Here is a 21,494-nt window from a genome sequence, read left to right as displayed (position 1 = left end):
GTACAGAATCTTGAGAGGCAGAATCCAAATTTTTTCCATACACATAAAGTTTTTTCGCAATATGAGGATTAAAAAAAAAAAAAAAAAGGATGACGCTAGAGACCCTTTAATGCAAGTACTAGGTCGATGCCTATTCCTGTTGTACCATAGCAACACAATCTTCACAGAAACCTAGTTTTGTAAGGTTCAGTTATACTTTTGCGTCAGTGTACACCTTTAAACTCTGAGAAGACCACTCTGAAATGGAAACACTGCAGATCAGTGTCGGCAGTTAAATATTGATTAATACAGACTTCTTGCCTCCAAAGGAGAGAGACACACCCGAGTATTTTTTGGAAAGTTTGAAGCTAAAATGCAATGCAAATGAAATGAAGAACGGAAAAGGTGAAACCATGAAAAAACTCATTCCAGATACCAATATAGCATAATGAAAATATTTCTGACTGTCCCCTTGCACACATCAGATTCGATCAGCCCAGACATTTTAGCCGACAAGATCTAGCATGTTCGGATTTTGAGTTGTACTTGCAGGGTAAAAGAAAAACGACAAGTCCCATAATGTGCACTTTGATGTTGGTTGACAGGTCAGTGCTTTATTGAGCTAATAAAATTGTCACGGGGCTGTAGCTACATAACAGCAGCATCACTCGTTGTAGCGGACACACAGAATGTAGAAAAATAGCAGGTGACTTTTTCCCAAACATTTTTTGTGGACAACAGATTTTAACAACTTTTATAAGAAATAGTGACCCACACAGAGACAGGGGCATTTAATTTGTGCTAGTTAAATTAATTTGTTAAGTCATGGTGTGGCACATGGGTTATGGGTGCGGTATAGCGGGAGGAATGGACGGGATGCATCTGTCAGTTTGTATTCTATCCAATCAACACCTTTGATTTGAAAGGCAGTTCCTGGCTCTATCCACCAGAAAGTGCTGTTGGTAATGGATCGCGTGTGTGGAAGTACCAGAGTAACTCGACACTTACTGTTTTTCCTCTAGTCCTCTCCCACAGTTAAAAAAATATATTTTTATCTCACTAATTGATTTTTTTTATTTCGTTTACTACTCCCAATACTCCTCTACCTCCCTTTTGTGGTAATGCCACTTGATGTGGTGCCCTTTGAGAAGTAGGTTTTCATTTTTGCAAACGTTGTTTATGTTTTTTAACGTTTTTCTTTGCTTTTTCTCTCTTCCACAGACCCCATGTTGTAAGGCCTTAAGCAAATACGTTTGGTGGAGAGATGGGTAAGGAGCTTTGTTAAATGCCTGTTCTGCAAAGTACTTCTTGCACGATGTGCTCAACTTTTTTTAAATCATTTCTGAAAATGTATTTTGGGCTCCAGAATTTGTTCATGGGTTGATGTGCTTTCAATTGTCCTCAAGGCTCCAGGAAGCATGCCAGGTGGGGACAGGTGCCTACCAGTTTATACATGTGCAGAAACTCTGCTTGTTACAGTAAGGAAATCTAGGTGAGCCTGAGATGATACAGCAGAACAAAAGACATTTTAAGGACTCCTTTGAACTTCTGGAAGAATAGTTCACATTTACATTGCCCCAGATTTTGGATTCTAGGATGCAAAATATTTAACTCTCCAACCACACTGCACCATGCCCCAAGACCCAGCACTAATTTTGACATATCTGGTTATTGACTGGTTGCGGTTGCTGACAAAAAATGTGAATTGGTGATGTATTGAAACCAAAGATTATTTGCCACAGGATTCCAGTTTTCGAAACGTTATTCAGGTTCTTAAGCTCTGTGTTGCAGACCAGTGTTACTCTGGGGTATTTACCTCACAAGGGTGCTGGGACAAACCCAAGCTGTAATATGTTGACATAAGCTGCTGGTAAACTTTCCTTAAAAGCATTTTTTTTTACTCTGGTAAGTATGTATCACGTGTTCAGTTTCTATAGATTGAGGATCTAACAGAATCTTAAGCTAGTTGCTATTATCAATATTGCTCTATTGCCTTTATTTAAAAGCAATTACAGGCATGGTGGTCTGCTGACCTCAGAAGGCCACCGTCCCTATGATGGCTGCAATTGCTAGTGGACCACAGCTTGTGACTTAGCTCACTTATATTCATGATTTAGGTTGAATTGAGGCCTGCTATCTGTATTTTGTGAACCGACCTATAAGGACATAGATCGGTTTACAAAATAGCATACTAGTAGCAGTTTTACGACCAGTTTATCATACATCTGGCCCTTAGTTCTTCAATTGTTTTAGTGGTACTGTCTAATGCAATCATACAACAGGTACTTGAAAGCTTATGTTTGTTTTTGTGCCCTGAAGGATCACTGTCCCATGCCTTTTGAAATTCTGGCAGTATTTCTATGTATATTTGGGATTGCACTTCCCTTGGTGTATTTGTCTCAGCTCCTTAGCCAGTGGTAGCTACCTCAGTGAAGAGGCAACCATAGAACAAGATGGTTGTGTGGCAAAAAGGGGACTTGGTGGTGGCCTGGTTGGTCTGTAATTTATCGCCTTTTTGTCCGGGCCCTAATACTAGCTGGATACCTCCTATTAATTTAGGGTGCAGGTATCCCTCTTTGATTCTCTGAAATGTATCCTGTCCAAATATGAACTTTGCGTTCTTTGGCCAGAGGTCTAAGGCTGTCACAAGGTTGGTAAGTCGAGATACTAGGACTGCGGTCTCCTGAGTGTGATCATTGGTTCATTTGCCACTTCTGGCATGGAGTCAGGGAATTCTGTGAGTAAGTAGCACAATGGAAAGAGGTCTGGGTAGATACTTAGCCTGATATTTGAAGGGCTGGATCTTGGGCTATGCCCCATACATTGATGCCACACTCTTGTTTGCAAGTGAAGGTGGGAGTGGCTTCTAGTTTTGGGCTTGGTGATCTTCAGTCGTTTGTGCTTCGTTACTTCTAAATAAATGTACCTTGTATTTGCAGCATTTCATGCTTTAGTGTGTTTTGGTGGAGATGGAACTAGGTTGTAGCCTTCCTTTTGTGGTACTGCTTAAAGTAGGGGCTTGTATTCATTACTTCTTAATCGAACTCCCTATTCCAACTTTTTCTCATTACTCCTTGTGTCGTACGCGGCCTCTTGGAGGTGTGATTGTTTTGGCATGCTGGGTAGCTCGAGTAATATTTAAGGTGAATGTTGGTGGTAGCTTGCCACTGTATTCTACTTTATTGCCGTCAAAATATCAACCTAGCACATATCATGACAGCAATATAAACTCCAAAATAATCATCACTGTGGAGTTATTAGTAAATGTTCATTGATCTTGACAATATTTCTGGGGGTGATATTGTTATGCTACATGTGTAGCTTGATATTTTTTGTGGTCAATAATGTGACACACCACTGTTGCCGCTCGTGCCTGCACCTGCAAGGCTTGCATGGGGTAGGTGGTGGTGTTCTCTTGTGTCAGCAACAAGTGAGATGCCTCCCTATAGGATGGACTCCCATTTTGTTAGTGACAACTGGTACGAGGAACAGTTGGACATGGAGTAATGAGGGTTAACAGTATGATTCAGGCATTATCCATAGAGTAGGTGAATCACATCTTTTCTTTCTAGATTCAACCTTTACACTGTGATTGTGTTTTTATTCTATGCTCCAGCTATTCAAATTCCTCACTTGCCACTTTGTCTTTATTCAGTTCCCTTAATAAATCATTCTAGCTCCCACCTTCAAACCCCCACTTCCACTCCTAAGTCTAGACAGAAAACATTCAAATTCCATGTTCTTGCTTATGGTTATTAATTGAACATAATACCTTATTTGCAACTAGAAACTATGGAGTGAAAAGCATTCCATTTTATGACAAACATTCCTCATACAGTACAAATATAAATGTCTAGATATCCGGATATCCCATGGACCCAATGTACTATGCTCAGGATGCTTGGCAGAAATAAATATTATAAAGCATCCATGATGGAACCACAGGATATATTTTTTTTACGATAGATGTGATACTCTATTGCAGCCAAAAATGACATTCATGCTGGTGCGAATCCTACCTAATATAGAGATGTGGCGCCTGCTAGGGACAGGAGATCTCATCATTGTATATACATATGCAAAATTCTGATATTGCAGCCCTTGTACCCTGTGGGAGAGGGTCTAAAATTTAAAAATGAAAAGATGTTGGGGGAGGAGCTTGGCGCGCGTCCAAGATGGCCGCGTTAGCTTGGGGCTCCCGGGACCCCCGCTGCCGCCGGGAATATCCTGTAAATTATCCTGATTTCTCGACACTGATCTGGATGATTGATTGACAGTGGCACCGAATGAGACATTCCGCGCCGAATCTGACGTCGGGGAGTGAAGTTGGGGAGTCCGAGAGATCGGGGCCTGAGCTGGAGGGCGACCGGGGTCTTGGATGAGAGGTGACCCGGTTCCGAGTTGAACAACATCAGATCGATCGACCGGAAGTGGCCGGCCCGGACCCCCGTTTTGATTTCCGGTCGCGGACAAACAGACTGTGGGTGCCCTCTCTATTGGGGTATGATGGAAACATCCCCCTTGTGCACTGGTCGGTTGTGTACGAATGCGCTGTCCTTGAGGGGGTGGCCTGGTGGCTGACGACGATTTGCCGAGCGAGGGCGCAGGAACTGCGCTCTTGAGGCTAGCCTGGTCCTAGCGATGGCGACCAAACCGGAGGTAGAGAAGGCCCAGGTGAAATCGTCCAGGACAAGCCGTACAGTGCAATCTAATAAATTAGATCGATAAACGGTCACGAAGGGTTCGCCGGCAATGTCTGGCCGGACACAAGATGGCTGTGCGGAGGGCCCAAGCCCAACACTGGAACCCACTATTGCATGATGTAATGGCGGCCATTGAGGGGGTTCGTACTTCTCTCGGTCAACAGATGCAGTCTTTGGACCACAAACTAGACACTGTGACCATTGAGGTCAACCTGATCTGGGCAGATCTCACAAAAACGAACGAGAGAGTGAAATCCATAGACATTAAAACAGCGAGCCTGACGGACGATGTGGTGGATCTCCAGCAGGAAGTGCGAAACTTAAGGACCGCTGGAGAGGTGCAGAGTCGACAACTGGATGAGTTAGAAGGGAGAGCCAGAAGGAACAATGTTCGCCTTACCGGGGTACCAGAGAATGCTGAGGGGCAGGCCCCTGATCTATTTGTGGAAGACATTATCACTAAACATCTGCAGCCTAAAGGCCTGAGTACCTTTTTCACGGTCAAGAGGGCGCACAGGGTCCCAGGAGGGAGACCGCGTCCAGGCGCTACTCCCCCACCAATGATTGTGAGGGTCCTTAATTTTAGGGACAGAGACGTTATCCTACAGGCCTCAAGGTCGAATGGTCCTCTGCAATTTGAAAACTCGTCGTTGAACTTTTATCCTGACTTCACTCAAAAGGTGCAGAAACAGCGGCAGAGTTTTTTAGGAGTTAAACAACGGCTGCGAGTCAAAGGTTATAAATATGCCTTGCTGTATCCAGCTAAGCTCCGAGTGGAGGTTCAAGGAAAGGCCTGGTTTTTCGATAATCCGGAGGTGGTGTCAGACTGGGTCGATGGTTTGCCAACGCGGACGGAGCCGCAGGAGCGTGATGGCGAGGCAGCGGAGGAGGCAGACTTTATTTGGGGCAGTGGAGATGTGAAATTTCGGGGGGGAGGGGGATACTGTTGAGTGCATATTCACCTGATTGACTTTGATGCCAGTGTTGGACATGGCGGGAAGGTGGGGATCCGGGGTACTGGACTCCTCCTCGAATCTATATTTAGATAGGGGTTTGTTTGTATATGGGGCGACAGGCACACTGCGAGTTGGGGTTTGGCGAAGGCCGAGTGCAGGGGTGCAGGGTGGGGGGAGGGGGTTTGGGTGTGTTGCTGAGAGTGTTTTTTCTTTTTTTTTTTTTGATTTTTGATCTCAGGTGTCACCATGCTGTTGTATTTGGAACTGTACAGGTGCGGAGACACGTAGTTCCCAGGGGTCCGGGATGAGGGTACTGAGTTGGAATGTGAAAGGCTTGGGGGACAAGATCAAGAGAGGGATGGTGAACCAGCTCGTCAGGAGACATGGCCCGGAAGTAGTGCTTCTCCAGGAGACGCACTTGGTTGGAAATAAATGTCTGGCTCTTCACAGGGGTGCTTATAAGTTGGTGGCACATGCAGGCTTTACAACTGGGTCCAGAGGAGTGGGGATCTTGGTCAAAAACTCCTTTCCACTATCGGTGCAAAACTCTTGGGTTGACCAGAGGGGGAGATATGTAGGGATTTCGGGACTGGTTGGAGGCCGTACTGTGACTTTGATGTCGGTGTATGTGCCACTGGGCCTGCAGGCTGAAACTTATCGCGATCTGGGGAATGTTTTTCTATCGTTTCCTCTGGGAGACCTGGTGATTGGTGGAGATTTTAACTCTGTCCTGGATGGGGAAATAGATCGTAGTCCTCCTCGAGTGCTCCGCCCATCACAGCGGTGGCTGACGGATTTCCTGGCGACGTTGGGTTTGATTGATGGATGGCGCGCACGTAACCCGATGGCTACACATTATTCTCATGTGTCCGCGGCTCATGGCAGTCTGTCTTGGTTGGATTACGCGTTACTTCCGGCGGCAATGACACCTAAGATTTGTGAGGCGCGTTAGCTCGGTAGGGGTATCTCTGATCATTCTCCGTTATGGCTTGTCATTAGATTGGATTTGCCGGCGGCTGACAGAGTAGCTCCTATCGGCGCGTGGCAATTGAAGGACCCGGTTATCAGAAAAGATGTCCTCCGTATGTCCGATAGCTATTTTCGAGAAAAGGCTGGCTCTGTAGATTCGGCGCAGACCCTGTGGGAGGCATACAAGACTGTGGCGAGAGGGGAAGTGTTGTCCCTGGTGGCGGGGAAGAAGAAGAGGGCGCTGGCTGATATGGTCCGGATAGAGGCAGAAATTCTGAGCTTAGAGGAGAAGTTTAATGAGTCGAGGGCTCCAGAGGACCTGCATCAGTTGCGCCTTCGTGTGGAGGAATATCGCGTGCTAGTACGCAATAAGGCGGTGGCTAGTCAGACGGCCGTACAGAGTAAAATATATGAACATGGGGACAAGGCCGGTAAATTGATAGCATGGCTCGAGAGAGGGGTTCGGACCTCGATGTTGGTGCCGGAGTTAGAGGGTAAGTCGTCACACCTGTTAACGGACCCGCAGGAGATAGTAGATGGAGGTGGAAAATGGTGAATTGATTAGGGATATAGTCATGCCCCGTCTGTCGGAGGAACATAGGGACTATCTTGACTCCGCGTGACGAAGTGGCCCAGGCGACTAGGCAGGTTAAATCGGGCAAAGCGACTGGTCTGAATGGGATTCCTATTGAATTGTATAAGTTAAATGCTAACAAGTTGGTTCCGTACGTGCGTGCTATGTTTTTGGAGAGTAGAGAGGTGGGAGAGCTCCCGTACGATCAGCGTGTAGCTAACGTAGTGGTTCTTTACAAGGAGGGCAAACTTAAAACGCAGTGCTCTTCGTATAGGCCTATATCGCTGCTGAATGCGGAGCCCAAGATTCTCACGAAGCTCCTGGCGACCAGACTAGTTAAGGTAATTATGACCCTGATTCACCCGGATCAGTCTGGGTTTATGCCACACCGGAATACTGCGTTCAATTTGCGACGGCTGCAGGGGCTCCTCGGGGGTGCTTCGAAAATACACGAACAGACGGTGCTGGTCTCTTTGGATGCGTCGATGGCTTTTGACCGGGTGGAGTGGCGGTATTTGTTTGCGGTCTTGGGGAAGTTTGGGTTTGGCAGTGAATTTATAGGGTGGGTTCGCTTATTGTACTCTAAGCCTTTAGCTAGAATAATAGTCAATAACTGCAAATCCCGTGATTTTCTGCTCGGGAGGGGGACGAGACAGGGATGCCTGCTGTCGTCCCTGCTATTTGCGCTTGCGATGGAGCCGCTCGCCGCGTGGGTTCGTTGGGACAGATCGATTCGGGGTCTGCGTTGGACGCCGGAGTGGGAGGACAAGATTTCACTTTATGCAGATGATGTCTTGCTTTACCTCACTAGACCTAAGGAGTCATTCGGAGTCTTCCTAGATGTGTTAGCCATTTTTAGTAGGTATTCTGGACTGATCATTAATTGGGATAAGTCGGTGATGTTTGTGGTGGCAGGGGATCCTCCGGTGGTTCCGCAGTCATGTCCGGTGCGGATAGAAAAAGTTGAGTTTCGGTATCTAGGTATATATATATAACGCTAGATCCACAGCTGCGGTACAAACGGAACTTGGTCGCTCCGTTGACTAGGTGCAGGGCAGATGTGGAGCGTTGGAGGTCCCTTCCACTCTCTCTCCTTGGGAGGGCAGTCTTGTTTAAAATGATGGTGCTCCCTCGGTTTTTATACGCTTTGCAGAACTCAATGGACCTGGTGCCGGTGGCTTACTTCAAGGAGATAGAGACTCTCCAGAGACGGCTTCTCTGGGGAGGTAGTGCTCGGATTGCCTACAGCAAGTTGACTCTTCCTTGGTACGATGGGGGTATTGGGCTCCCGGACATTCGTAAATATTATTTGGCCTCCCAGCTGGCCGCAGTGAATAACATAGTATACGGGATCCCTGGAGACCCGGGTTATGCAATGGATCGGGGTCAGGCGCCTGGTGGTTCGCTGGAGAGGGCTTTGTACTCTAGGCCGGGTAGATTTCCTCTGACTGGTCCCACTGCCCATGTGGTGCGCGTCTGGCATGCTGCAAACAAATGTTTGGGGTGGGAGGGTAGACTTACACTGGCCACCCCTTTATTGAATTCGGAGAAGTTGGGCAGTATGTGGAAGTCTAAGGGCTTTGATAAGTGGGACTTAATTGGCATTGTGAAGATTGGGGACGTGTGGGGGAAGGGTACGGTCCACACGTTTGAGTCCTTGGTGGCCCAGTACAAACTGCACCAGAACAAATATTTTCGATACCTACAGGTGAGGCACGCGTTGGACGCCCATGTCTCTAAGGGTACGGTTCTCCCGGAGGCGTCGCCTCTGGAGGACCGAGTATTAGATGGTCACATCCCTGAAAAAAACGATTTCGCTGATTTATCGCAAGCTGGTGAATCATTCAGACGATCCGCTGCGTAAGATCAGGGCCCAGTGGTGTGAAGTTGGATTGGAATTGGATGATGAAGACTGGACGGAAGCGGTGGCCTCTCCCAGGGTGGTAGCCATTCAGATGCGGTTGAGGCTGGTGCAGTTGAAACTCTTGCATAGATCCTATATTACGGGACCGCGCCTGGTTCGCATGGGACGAGCTGATAGTAGTGCGTGTCGGAGGGGGTGCGGGGAAGATGGTACTCTAATGCATATCTTGTGGCATTGTGAGCGAGTGCAGGCGTTCTGGTCGACCATACATGTGGAGCTGGGCCAGGTGTTGGGAATTGAGCTGAGGCCCGAGGCTCGGCGTTGTTTGCTGAATGTCTGGGAGCCGTCTGATTTAAATGTGTCCCAGAAGCAATGGGTGACATTGGCGTATATGTTGGCCAAACTTAATAGTCACTGCTACAGGGCGGAGGACCGCAGTAGGTACACTGCCATTTACCTCGCTACTGAACTAATACGTTCTCTAAACGAGGATAACCTCCCCCCGCCCTATGAGGTATCCCTATACCCTAATACGAGTATTTTGATTTTTCCTGCTTACCCAACCGGGTTCAAGCTCTTACCACAGACAAAATTTTTTGTCACATATTGTGGTCCCAGAGAGTAGGACAGGGTGCGCCTTTTAGGGGACGCACACCTTCCACACTCCGGGCATCGGTCCTGAAGAAAACCTGGTGAACCACCTTCATGGTTGAAACATGTAGACCCGGCAACACATAGAGATACATGGGCTCATAATTACCCACACTTATCTCGCACTTTTTGATTTTAACATTGTCCAGTTGCTTACAAATAAAACTTCTATTTTCCTAAGTTAAACCAGGACAATTTTTAACCCACATACTTTTTTCTTTCACGCATCCCCACTCACAACCAGCTCCACTGTAATCAGGTGTTGTAGCACACCCTGATGACGCTAGGTCATGAGGGTGGACCCCGATGATGAAGCATGTCACCACTAGGTGGTGAGTGAGGGTTTTTTATCAAAAGGAGAGTCCTCCCCTTTTTTGCATTAGCCTGCACCCCATTAGGAACTGACAATTCCCTTTGGGTGGTACTCCTCACTGTGTTTCTACACAAACTTAATATTGCCCAGCTCTGGGGCACTAGCCAGGCGCCTGGGGTCACCAGGTGGGCGGAGGACCTGGACTGGTGCATGGTGCGGGAAAAGTCGGTATATGTGACCAGGGGGTGCCCTCGTAAGTGGGGGAAGATCTGGGGAGCGTAGAACAGTCACAGGGGAGATATCTGCACTCCCCCTGAGCCCAGTCCTGATGAGGAGGTGCCCGAAACCGTTGATCCCTGAGATTTTATGGTGGATCATGTTATTCTGATGCTTCTTTCGTACCAATATACTGTATTGTCTTGGTTTCCCTGATATATTTCTCATTTGTTTTGTATGTGTGATTTATGTTTTAATAAAAAGATTTAAAAAAAAAAATGAAAAGATGTTATTCAAAGGGACATTGGAGGAAGATGAAATTGTCCCATTCATCACTTTTTGCTTCCCCCAGTGTCCACAACCTACATTCTCAAAGCAGAATCTGTCCCTGAAGGACAGCTTCTGCTTTATGAATGGAAATCATCCCTTTGAGGTGCTGGTATCGAAACCATTGGGACATGTCATTGTGAATTGAGGGGGGTTGGGAGAAGGTGGCAATGTGACCTTTTGCCCCCTATTCATACTTGAATCACAAGATTAGCGATTCATATTGTCTGTTCACACTCGCATAGCCAGCATTTTGGTGCACTACATGCTTTGCGAGTGAAAAAACTGTGAGCACATAAGGATCCATAAACCATACATGAAAAATCTACTGTCAACATATTCTTCCGATTCTGTCTCCTATCACTGTAACGTGTTGTTCGATTGTTCAGTGCATGTGTGCTGTAGAGCGACATGCTGTGCATAAGTCTCCATCCAGTGTTGGGCTCAGATGATTATGAGTTGTTTTTCTTTGAAGAAATGGTTCGAGACACAAGGTTGTGTGACTCCTCCTGTTGGCGATACTGTGCATGGGCTTTAACCCCATTGTTAGATTGTTTTTTCCCACTGATGGGTTCAGATGTAATCTCTCGCGCTTCGGTTCGAGATCCTTCCTGGCTCCCTTCAGGTCACTAGCGGATCCTTTCTCGGCTACACCCGGTCAGACGTCTTCTACTTCGATAGAATTTACAGATAATCAGCTGCTTCCTGGTCGGGCCTCTTCTACTTCTACAGAATCTTCAGAGTATAAGCTGCTGGTGGAATGCATTCTGTGCCATTTCTGTTGAAAGTGCCAATCCAAATACCCTCACACCAACCAAGATTCAGTTTGCAATCTATGCCTCTCAACCGATCATCGAGACGATACCTGTGAGGCCTGCTGATCGTTTGGGTCCAAAAAGGCACTTTGAGATCGATGTGCAGTTGCCAAGAAATGCTTTGCAGACAAGCAGATGACTTACCTGACATCTTCGGTCAACAGGAGGAAGAAGAGGCATTGGCAGCCCAAGAGGAATCTTTGTCCATCCATGATTCCGATTCCGGTTCAGACATGGAACAAGATTCAGCCAGCCTCAAGTCAGCTCAAAAACATCAAACCCTGAGTACAATTGTCCCTGATCCAAAAGCGAAAAAACTGTTCATGGTCCAACAATGCAGAAAAGTCATGGCGCGCACCGACATACAGATTCGGAGGTCCCGCCCTCGGGCTCGGCACCAAAATCTCGATCTACAGCTGGGGCCTTCCCTTCCTCAAAGTCCGATTCGGCAACTCGCCACTCTTCCACTTTAGTTACGAAAGACAAAAGTCATGGTGCTTTTGGTCCGACCACATCGGCACCAAAACATTCTTCGGCTCCAAAATGTTACTCATTCGGACCGAAAACTCCACCCAAACCAATCCTCGATGTTATGCAGGTGCGGCTCGATCCAAAGCAAAAAACATTGCAAATTCAACCCGGAACTAAAATGATAATTCTTAGCCCAGCAATCCTCAGCCCTCTAAAAGACAATTAGCTTTTGAAGGGGTTATAGACATTCCCGGGCAACACCTCAAAAAGAAGAAAAAGAATTGCTACTAGCCTTTGACAATACTATGCCTACATCACCAACACCACCCCCACCAGCCAATTCACCACCTGATTCACCACAAGATTGTGATGCAGGCAACATTTCCCCTCATTCACCTATCATAGATGAGGATGATAACATACCAGAGGACACGCGTCCTGGGGATGCTGAGGATGCTTATGACATAGAACCACAAGGGGATACAGACCCAGACCTTTATCCCACACGTCCATCACCACCCGATGATGCCTCTGCCCATCAAGATCTAATAGACAGAGCTGCAGCTTTTCATAACATGCCTTAACATTCCAATCGAGGATGACTTCCTTCTTGTAACACTATAAACTGCACAAATGGGGTCACAATATTTACCCCTCCTTAAAGGAATGCTATTTCATGCAAGCAACATTTTTAAGGTTCCTGTTAAGGCATTTATAACCCCACGAGTGGACGAAAAATATAAGGCTGCATCATCAGATCCTATATACATTAGGAGACAATTAACACTGGACTCACTGGTATTGGCTAATGCACGCAAAAGAGCAAACTCTCAAACAACTGGGAACATACCTCCCCAGAAAAAGAGTCAAAACTGATTGAAGCCTCAGGCAAAAGGATAGCAGCACAGTCTGCTAATCAGTGGTGTATTGCCCACTTTCCAGCTTTTTATGAAAGGGCTCATTGGGATGAAAAGGAGGGGCTCAGCCAACATTTCCCAGAAAAACACAAGAAAAGGAGTTATGAAATTGTTAATAGGGGAAAGCTAATCACCAGAAACCCCATAAATTGTGCACTAGACTCTGCGGACACTGCAGCAAGACGCATAAACACCAGTATTCTTTTACATAAACATGCTTGGCTCGGAGTCTACGGTTTTAAACCTGAAGTAAAATAGGCAAGTCTTAATATCCCCTTAGACAAGGAGCACCTCTTTGGCTCTCAGGTAGACACAGCCTTTGAAAAAATTAAAAAGGACACTGATGTCGCTAAATCAATGGGAGCCTTACAAACTCCCACATAAGGGGGTGGTCCTTTAGTAAGCCCATTATCAAACAGTGATAGATCTGTCTCCACTGACTCCACAGGGTCGTCCTATAAAAATCTGGGAAAATCCTCCACTGGTAAAACCTTTTATAGGGGAGCCCACATAGGAAATAATTTCAAGGACCTCAGTCTTGGAATACCAGGACTGCAAATACAAACAAACAATGACTGTCTTACCATTACACCCAACCACTTACCTGTCGGGTTATGTCTTTAGAATTTTTTACTGGCATTGAAAAACATCACAACAGATTAGTGGGTTTTGGACATTATCCAACATGGTTATTGTCTGGAGCTGGGCACAACTTCTCCAAATATTAAACCTAGGAAACACAAACTATCCATGCAGTACCAATCTCTCCTCCAACAAGAGATATCCACTCTGTTACGCAAAGGAGCTTAGAACCAGTCCAAAAACAATATTATAGAACAGTGTTATATTTATTATTCTGCCTCATTCCCAAAAAAGTAGACACTTTTGTCAAATAAAAATATCCCTTTGGGCTCCTTGTAAAGAATACAGCAATATCAGACTCACCTCCAATCATAAGCCACTCACCAGCACCAAATAGAAACCAGGAGTATAATATAAAAATGTCATATATTCTTTATTAAACAAATATCATTAAATCTTTTTAAAATCACAAATATCTCATCAATGCACATATTCAAAGCGGTTCGAAAGGGGGTGGTGATGGACGGAGCATCTGAACCAATCAAACTCTCACACCCAGTCAAAAGATCTGGGTTTAATCCATCACCGTTCTTTAGCCCACTCTGCCACCCCAGTTCAGACATGGCCATATGCAAATCAGTCTGACCCTGTGCCTCATGGGAACAGTCCAGCCCGAACTCCCAAGCCATGCCTTCCCTGGACCGGAAACAACCTTCCTAGGACCGGTTTCTGGCATTTCAGCCGTCTTCCCATGAGGCACAGGGTCAGACTGATTTGCATATGGCCATGTCTGAACTGGGGTGGCAGAGTGGGCTAAAGAACGGTGATGGATTAAACCCAGATCTGTTGACTGGGTGTGAGTGTTTGATTGGTTCAGATGCTCCGTCCATCACCACCCCCTTTTGTACCGCTTTGTTCGCCATAAGTTGGCAGGGTATGCTTAGACGTTGAGTCCCTTGATCACTTTGCCACTGGATTCAAGCAAGCCTGGCTGAAGATGGCTGAAATGCCAGAAACGGGTCCTAGGAAGCTTGATTCCGGTCCAGGGAAGGCATGGCTTGGCAGTTCGGGCTGGACTGTTCCCATGAGGCACTGGGTCCGACTGATTTGCATATGGCCATGTCTGAACTGGGGTGGCAGAGTGGGCTAAAGAACGTTGATGGATTAAACCCAGATCTGTTGACTGGATGTGAGTGTTCGATTGGTTCAGATGCTTCGTCCATCACAACCCCCTATTGTACCGCTTTGTTCGCCATAAGTTGGCAGGGTATGCTCAGACGTTGAGTCCCTTGCTCACTTTGCCACTGGATTCAAGCAAGCCTGGCTGAAGACGGCTGAAATGCCAAAAACCGGTCCTAGGAAGGTTGATTCCGGTCAAGGGAAGGCATGGCTTGGCAGTTCAGGCTGGACTGTTCCAATGAGGCACAGGGTCAGACTTATTTGCATATGGCCATGTCTGAACTGGGGTGGCAGAGTGGGCTAAAGAACGGTGATGGATTAAACCCAGATCTGTTGACTGGGTGTGAGTGTTTGATTGGTTCAGATGCTCCGTCCATCACCACCCCCTTTTGTACCGCTTTGTCTTCTATTCAAGCCAGATGTTATTTCAAGTGTTCTAACCCAACCGGCTTTATTCAAACCAAGTGTTGTTTGGGTATTCTCTTAGACAAAGAAGCGACGTGTTTCAGTGGTATCGTATGGTTCACCACCTTCTTCAGGCTAACAAATACTTTAAACAAATCTCCCAAATTTTTGATCCATTCATTGTTGAACTGGAGGAGGATATATCTCTCCTTTCACTAAACCAGTTTCCTTCTTGGATAAACCGCAATGCTGACACACATTATGGGGGCAGAACAACCTTCCTTTAAGGCCTCTTTCACTGTAACATTCAATTCTTAGACCGGCAACTAGGAAAACAGCAATCAGGGACCACAACCTCATTGGTTCTACTGTTCCACAGGTCCAAACTATCTTGACCACCGGATCTATGGTCGTCCACACCGTCTGAGCAATATAAAATGGATTGGGTCTTCAAATTTCCGCCGGGACTAATTTGTCTTCTGGCCTGCTTCTGTTTCCTTCTCATTCCCAAAAAAGAAAGCCAACTTTGACCCTTTCTCGACCTCAGACCACTCAATCATTATAACTTATCAGAACACTTTCACATGTTCATTCCCCAGGAAGTGATTCCAGTATTGCAAAAAAGTGACTTCATGGCTGTTTTAGACCTAAAGGATACCTATTTCCACATACCCATACATCGCTCACACAGGAAATTCCTTCAGTTTATCTTCCCAGGAAAACATTATCAATTCAAGATTGTACCCTTTGGAACCACCACTGCACCATGGGTATTCATAAAATGCCTAGTAGTAGTGGCAGCACATCTGCGCATGCAAAATGTACATATGTATCCTTATTTGGATGATTGACTCATAAAAGCAAACAGCTCCCAACTTTGCAAACAGCATACACAATAAACGCTCACCCTATTTCATCAACTAAGGTTTACCATCAATCTGCAAAAATCGCACCTTCAACCAGCTCCAATACAGCCATATGTAGGAGCTATAAACAACGCTCACTTGGGAATAGAATACCCAAATGCAGACAGAACACAAAACATTGTGAAACTGATCCAAAACCTTTAACCCGGGACCCAAGTCACAGCCAAAAATGTCATGCAACTTTTAGGCATGATGGCCTCCTGCATATCAATAGTTCCACGTGCCCAGTTACATATGAGATCGATGCAAGACTGTCTTTCACCTAAATGGACACGGTCACAGAGTCAACTACACGGTCCAGTATTGGTAAACCGCTGCGCATATCACTCTCTGCAGTGGTAGAATCCACAAAACCTATCCAAACAATGGCCGATTCTAGATCCAGTTTCCCAAGCTATTCTCACAGTGGATGTTTCCCTGACGGGTTGGGGAGCTCACCTGCAGAATGTTTCAATTCAGGGGGTGTGGGACTCCAAACACAGGAGTCTCCAAGTCTCTAAATCAGTTACCTAGAGTTTTCAGTACTTTTTACCTAGCAATGAATGCATTCCTGCCTCACTTAATGCACAAAGTTGTCCTAATCTGATCGGTGATCGGACAATATAACAACAATGTATTATCTACAAAAACTGGGGTTGAGGTGGTGCACTCTCTGCAATTATCCCGCTTAGCCCAAATAATTTGGCACTTAGCGATACATCACAACTGTCATATTCTGGCAGAACATGTACCAGGGACAAGCAATTAAGTTGCAGAACTGCTCAGCAGGCCGCAGCAACAAGTCCATGAGTGGGAACTTAACTTCACCGCAAAGTTTTCCTACCTTACTTTTAAAAATTGGGGTTTCCAAAATAGTTCGGTTTGCAACCCCAGAGAACGCAAAATGCCCAAACTTCACATCCAGATTCCCGCACCTCCTATCCAAGGGCAATGCTGTATGGATGAACTTGTCAGGGATATTTGCTGACACTTTTACACCTCTCCAACTACTTCCATTAGTGGTTAGAAACCTCAGGGAGACCTCCCTCACCATAGTTCTCATAGCCCCAACATGGGCTTGTCAACCATGGTTTACCACACTATTGGAACTCTCCTTAATCCCACATGAGAAGGTTCTCCTCAACCCAGACCTTCTCACACAGAACCTTGGTACAATAAGACACCCCAATTACAGGGAGATGAACCATGCAATATTGCTCTTGAAGTCATAAACTTTGGCACTTAGGTTTATCACAGCAATGTATGGATATTCTTTTTTTTTAAAGTTTGATTTATTAAAAGAAAAAAATAGGGGGGGAGGAGGAAAGGGGATGAAGGAGAAGAGTTACAATAAGTGGATGGCAGAAATAAATAATATAATAACAATTTCATAAAACGTAAGCATTACTAGCATGAGGAATTATGAACACAGCATGAGAATATAAAAACACTAAGAAAAAACACAGTGTAAACAAATACCATAATTATATTAATTAATTAAGGAGAAGAAAAAGGTAATCATGGAGGTTTGCGAACTTCAACTGTATCAGGAGCAGGAGAGGAATGAAGAGGAGCAGGTGAAGAGAGGTACGTAACCAAGGGGAGCCAAATCAGGTCAAGTTTGATAGCTAGGGAAATGGGAGATACATCATTGGTATCTAGTCGATGGTTAAAATAGACTGCATTCCACCAAGACTGATATGAAATATTTGCAGCCTGTTTCCAGTTAGAGGTGATAATGTGAAAGGCTATAGCAATACAAAGGTCAAGTAAAGGGTAGTGATTGGGGGATTGAGGAAGTTCTGATGAAAGGGAGCCAAGAAAAACTAGTGAGGGGGAAAAGGGAACCTGAAAATGGAAAATCTTCTGTATTTGCCCCCAGACTAACTGCCAGAATTGGGAAGTAGGCGGGCATTCAAATAACATATGTTTAAGGTCAGCGGAAGGGCTAGGACAAGACCAACAAATTGAGGGAGTGTCTGATGAAAAACGGGACAAAGCAAGTGGTGTAAATAGAGTTCTGTGATAAATGAAAAATAGAGTTTGGGTAGTGTTAGCAGCTCTAGAGGTCTTATGAAGTTTAGTCCAAAGTTTATCCCAAAAAAGTATAGGCCAATTCTGAGAAAAATCCAACTCCCACGCAAGTTCAACACAAGACTTCAATCGATCAGTGGAAAAACGAAAAGAATTATAAAGAGCGGAAGCAGAAGGAGAGGTTTCCAATAAAAGGGAAGTGGGTCTGTGATCTATAGGAACATCATTGGAAGATGGAAGAGATTGAAGATAGGAAATCAAGACTGAATAAAGGGTATTGTATTGTACCTGGGCAGAAGCAGGCAAGGAAAAAAGGGATTGAAGATCCTGGAAGGAAAGAGGTGTAGCTTGAGAAAGTAGTTGAGAAATCCAAGAAATTCCTCGGGAGTGCCAAGTTTTCCAAAAAATAGTACGATTGCGAATTTTGAAAAGAGAATTATTCCAAATCGGCTGTTCGTGAATGGAGAGAAGGGATGGGTAAGATGAAGCTAAATAGGGAGAAAGGAGAGTTCAAGAATGTGAAAGAATGGGCGAACGAAGGCGAGATAACGAAGACGTAAAGGACAAGAATTCACGGAATGTAAAAGGAGAGATGAAAAAGGATTCCATACTTAACCATATAGGGGAATAATAAGGTAGTTCAGATGAAAGCCAGCGAGTCGTTTGCTTTATTGAAAAAGCGCGGTGGTATTGCTTGAAATCAGGAAAACGGACTCCAGATTGAGCCTTGTCTTTACGCAGAGAGGCAATGGCTATTCGAGGATAGGAATTTTAGTAATAAAGAGTCAATTTTCTTAAAGAAAGAAAGAGGAATGTACAGAGGAAGCATAGAAATAGTATAAAGAAGCAAAGGGGATAGCATCATCTTTATAGAATTGAGACGACCCCACCAGGACAAAAAGAGTGGATGCCAACGAGTGATGGCCGTTTCCATTTTCTTATGAATGTAGTCAAAGTTCAGTTTAAGAGTGTCAGACAATAAAGGAGCAAACCATATTCCCAAGTATTTGATTTTGGATGTTTGCCATGAAAACCCTGTGGAAGAAAAGAGATGTTTTTGACAAAGAGGGTTCAGAGGTAAAATTTCACACTTGTCAGCGTTCAGACGATATCCGGAGACTGCAGAAAAGGAAGAGACCTGTTGAAGAAAAGAAGGGATAGAAGTAATAGGGTTGTAGCAATAAAAAAGAATATCATCGGCGTAAACCGACAATTTGACTTGTTGGGAACCAAAAGGAAAGCCAGAAATAGTGTAATCGAGCCGAATTTTAGTAAGGAAGGGTTCCAAGGCTAAAACGAAAAGTAAAGGAGATAAGGGACAACCTTGTCGAACCCCTCTATGTAAAGAAAAATAATCAGAGGACATTCCATTAACAGAAATAGAAGCTTGAGGATTAGAATAAAGTAAAGAAATAATAGAAATAAAATTAGGAGGAATACCAATCCAACGCAAAGCCTGAAACATGAAGTCCCACCCAATCCTATCAAAAGCCTTCTCCGTGTCTAGGGAGATAGCTGCGAAAGGAAGAGTGAGGGAAGAGGATTTGCTAAGAATGTTAAGAAAAACCCGGGAGTTATCAGAGGAGAGACGTCCTTTGACGAAACCAGATTGTTCTGGGCCAATGATATCTGGTAAAAGAGGGTCCATACGTAATGCTAAGAGCTTCGCTAGAATCTTATAATCTGTGTTAACCAAGGATATTGGTCTATAGTTTTTACATAAGGAATGGTCTTTATCTTCCTTTGGAATTAAGCAAATTAAAGCTTGTTGAAAAGAGGCACTAGAAGCACCAGCGTTAGAGAAAGACTGAAATAAAAGTAGGAGTTTAGGAAGAAGAAGAGAAGCAAAGTGACTGTAAAATTCGATTGTGAAACCATCAGGGCCTGGAGATTTGCCATGATTAAGTTTAGATACAGCATGGGATATTTCAGAAAGCGAGATGTCTCGTTCCAAAGTGCGAAAGTCAACATGTGAAACCGAGGGAGATGGAAGGGATTGGAAGTAGGAAAGAAGATCGTCAGATGTTGGAACCTGTTCTGGAGTGTAAAGTGTATCATAAAATTTGGCAAATTCAGCGAGAATCTCTTTATCCTTAAATGTGGATTCACCGGAAGAAGTTTTAATAGATTTAATTTTTGTACGTTCTTTACGGATCTTTAAGTAGTTGGCCAAAAGCTTGCCCATTTTATTCTTACTCCCATAATATCTGGAATTACATTTTAGCAGAATATTAGAAGCTGCTTCTGTTGTGAATTTATTAAAAGAGATTTTGGCGTCAATAAGAGCCTTAAGGGAGGAGTCAGATTTAGAAGCGTAATAAGCACGTTCTAAAACTTTAATGTCAGCCAAAATTTTCTCCGACTTGGCCTCTCGTAGTTTCTTCCTTCGAGATACAAAGTTAATAATAAAACCCCTAGAGGCTGCTTTGAACGAATCCCAAACCATAACAAAAGGGGAGTCAGGGGTTTGATTTAAAAGAAAAAATTCCTTGGCAAAAGCAGTGAATTCGGTACAAAAGGTGGGTTCCAAAAGTAGAGCATTATTAAATCGCCATCTGCCCGTATAAGGAGAGAAAGGGAGTAGATCAAGATCTACAAAAACTGGGGCATGGTCAGAGAGTAAAATGGAACCGATTTCAGAACGAATAGCGTGTTGGGATAAGGGTTTACTGAGAAAGATATGGTCAATTCGGGATTGGGATTGATGAGGAGGGGAGAAAAAACTATATTCTCTAACATCAGGGTTGCAAAGTCTCCAAATATCTACCAATGCATTATTCTGGAAGGAGTTCACAAACTGCGTGTTCATTCTAGAGGGAACAAAAGTAACTTTTGAATGTCGGTCAAGGAAGGGATCAACAATCTGATTACAATCTCCAGCGAGAAGTATGTAATCTCCAGAAAGGGAAGACAACTTGGAAGAAATGGCAGGCCAAAATGATCTATCAATTCCAGTAGGAGCGTACACATTAAAAAGGGTGAGAGGAATATTATCAATGAATAAATTAACAATGAGCCAACGGCCATTAACATCACATTCATGAGTAATCGATGAAACATTTAACTTTTTATGTATTAACAGTACAACACCATTCTTCCTTGAAGTCGTAGGAGAACAAAGAGCATGACCCACCCAACATCGTTTAAGTTTCAAAGCCTCCGACTCAGCAAGATGGGACTCTTGAAGGAGGGCAACATCAGTCTTAAGTCTAGCTAAATGTGAGAGAACCCTCTGTCTTTTAATGGGATTATTTAATCCCTTAACGTTCCATGTCGTTACACGGAACGAAACAATTTAGAAAAACAGCTAATAGCAACATGCTTAGCAATGCATAAAAAGTACACTGAAGAGAAAGTGAGAAAAAGATAATAGGGCAATGATAAGATAAAAGATTCAAGAATAAGAACAATGTTAAATCCAGAAAAGCGAATAGAAAGGCATAGAAGAAGAAAGGAAAGAAAAAGAGAAGACAAGGAAAAGAGAAGTTGAGAAGAAGAGTACATGATAAGAGAAGTAGAAAAGAGAACAGCAACACTAGCAAACAAAAAGACAGTACACGTCCAAAATGAACGACTGAGAAACGTACTTACGAAAATGAAAAAACCAAGACAAAGATAGGGGATGGTGGTGGCA

The 21,494-nt window shown here is 44.5% G+C and overlaps 1 protein-coding gene across 2 annotated transcripts in view; it reads left to right on the top strand.

Moving 5' to 3' along the window:
* The window catches only part of B2M (beta-2-microglobulin), a 69,173-nt gene that overhangs the window by 42,193 nt on the left and 5,486 nt on the right, over positions 1–21,494 (top strand). The window contains exons 3-4 of one of the 2 annotated variants that reach the window (XR_013598591.1): positions 1,201–4,124; positions 10,512–12,116. Coding sequence is in view for 1 of the 2 variants with exons in the window: in XM_078652453.1 (XP_078508579.1) it covers positions 1,201–1,214 (14 nt within the window). In the remaining variant the exon portion in view is untranslated. Of the gene's footprint in view, positions 1–1,200; positions 4,125–10,511; positions 12,117–21,494 lie in introns of those variants that run through there. The other variant, XM_078652453.1, reaches the window with a different exon arrangement.

The sequence above is a fragment of the Lissotriton helveticus genome, chromosome 7 (assembly GCF_964261635.1).
Source record: "Lissotriton helveticus chromosome 7, aLisHel1.1, whole genome shotgun sequence".
NCBI classification, from domain to species: Eukaryota; Metazoa; Chordata; class Amphibia; order Caudata; family Salamandridae; genus Lissotriton; species Lissotriton helveticus.
This window is presented reverse-complemented; position numbering and strand designations above follow the sequence as displayed.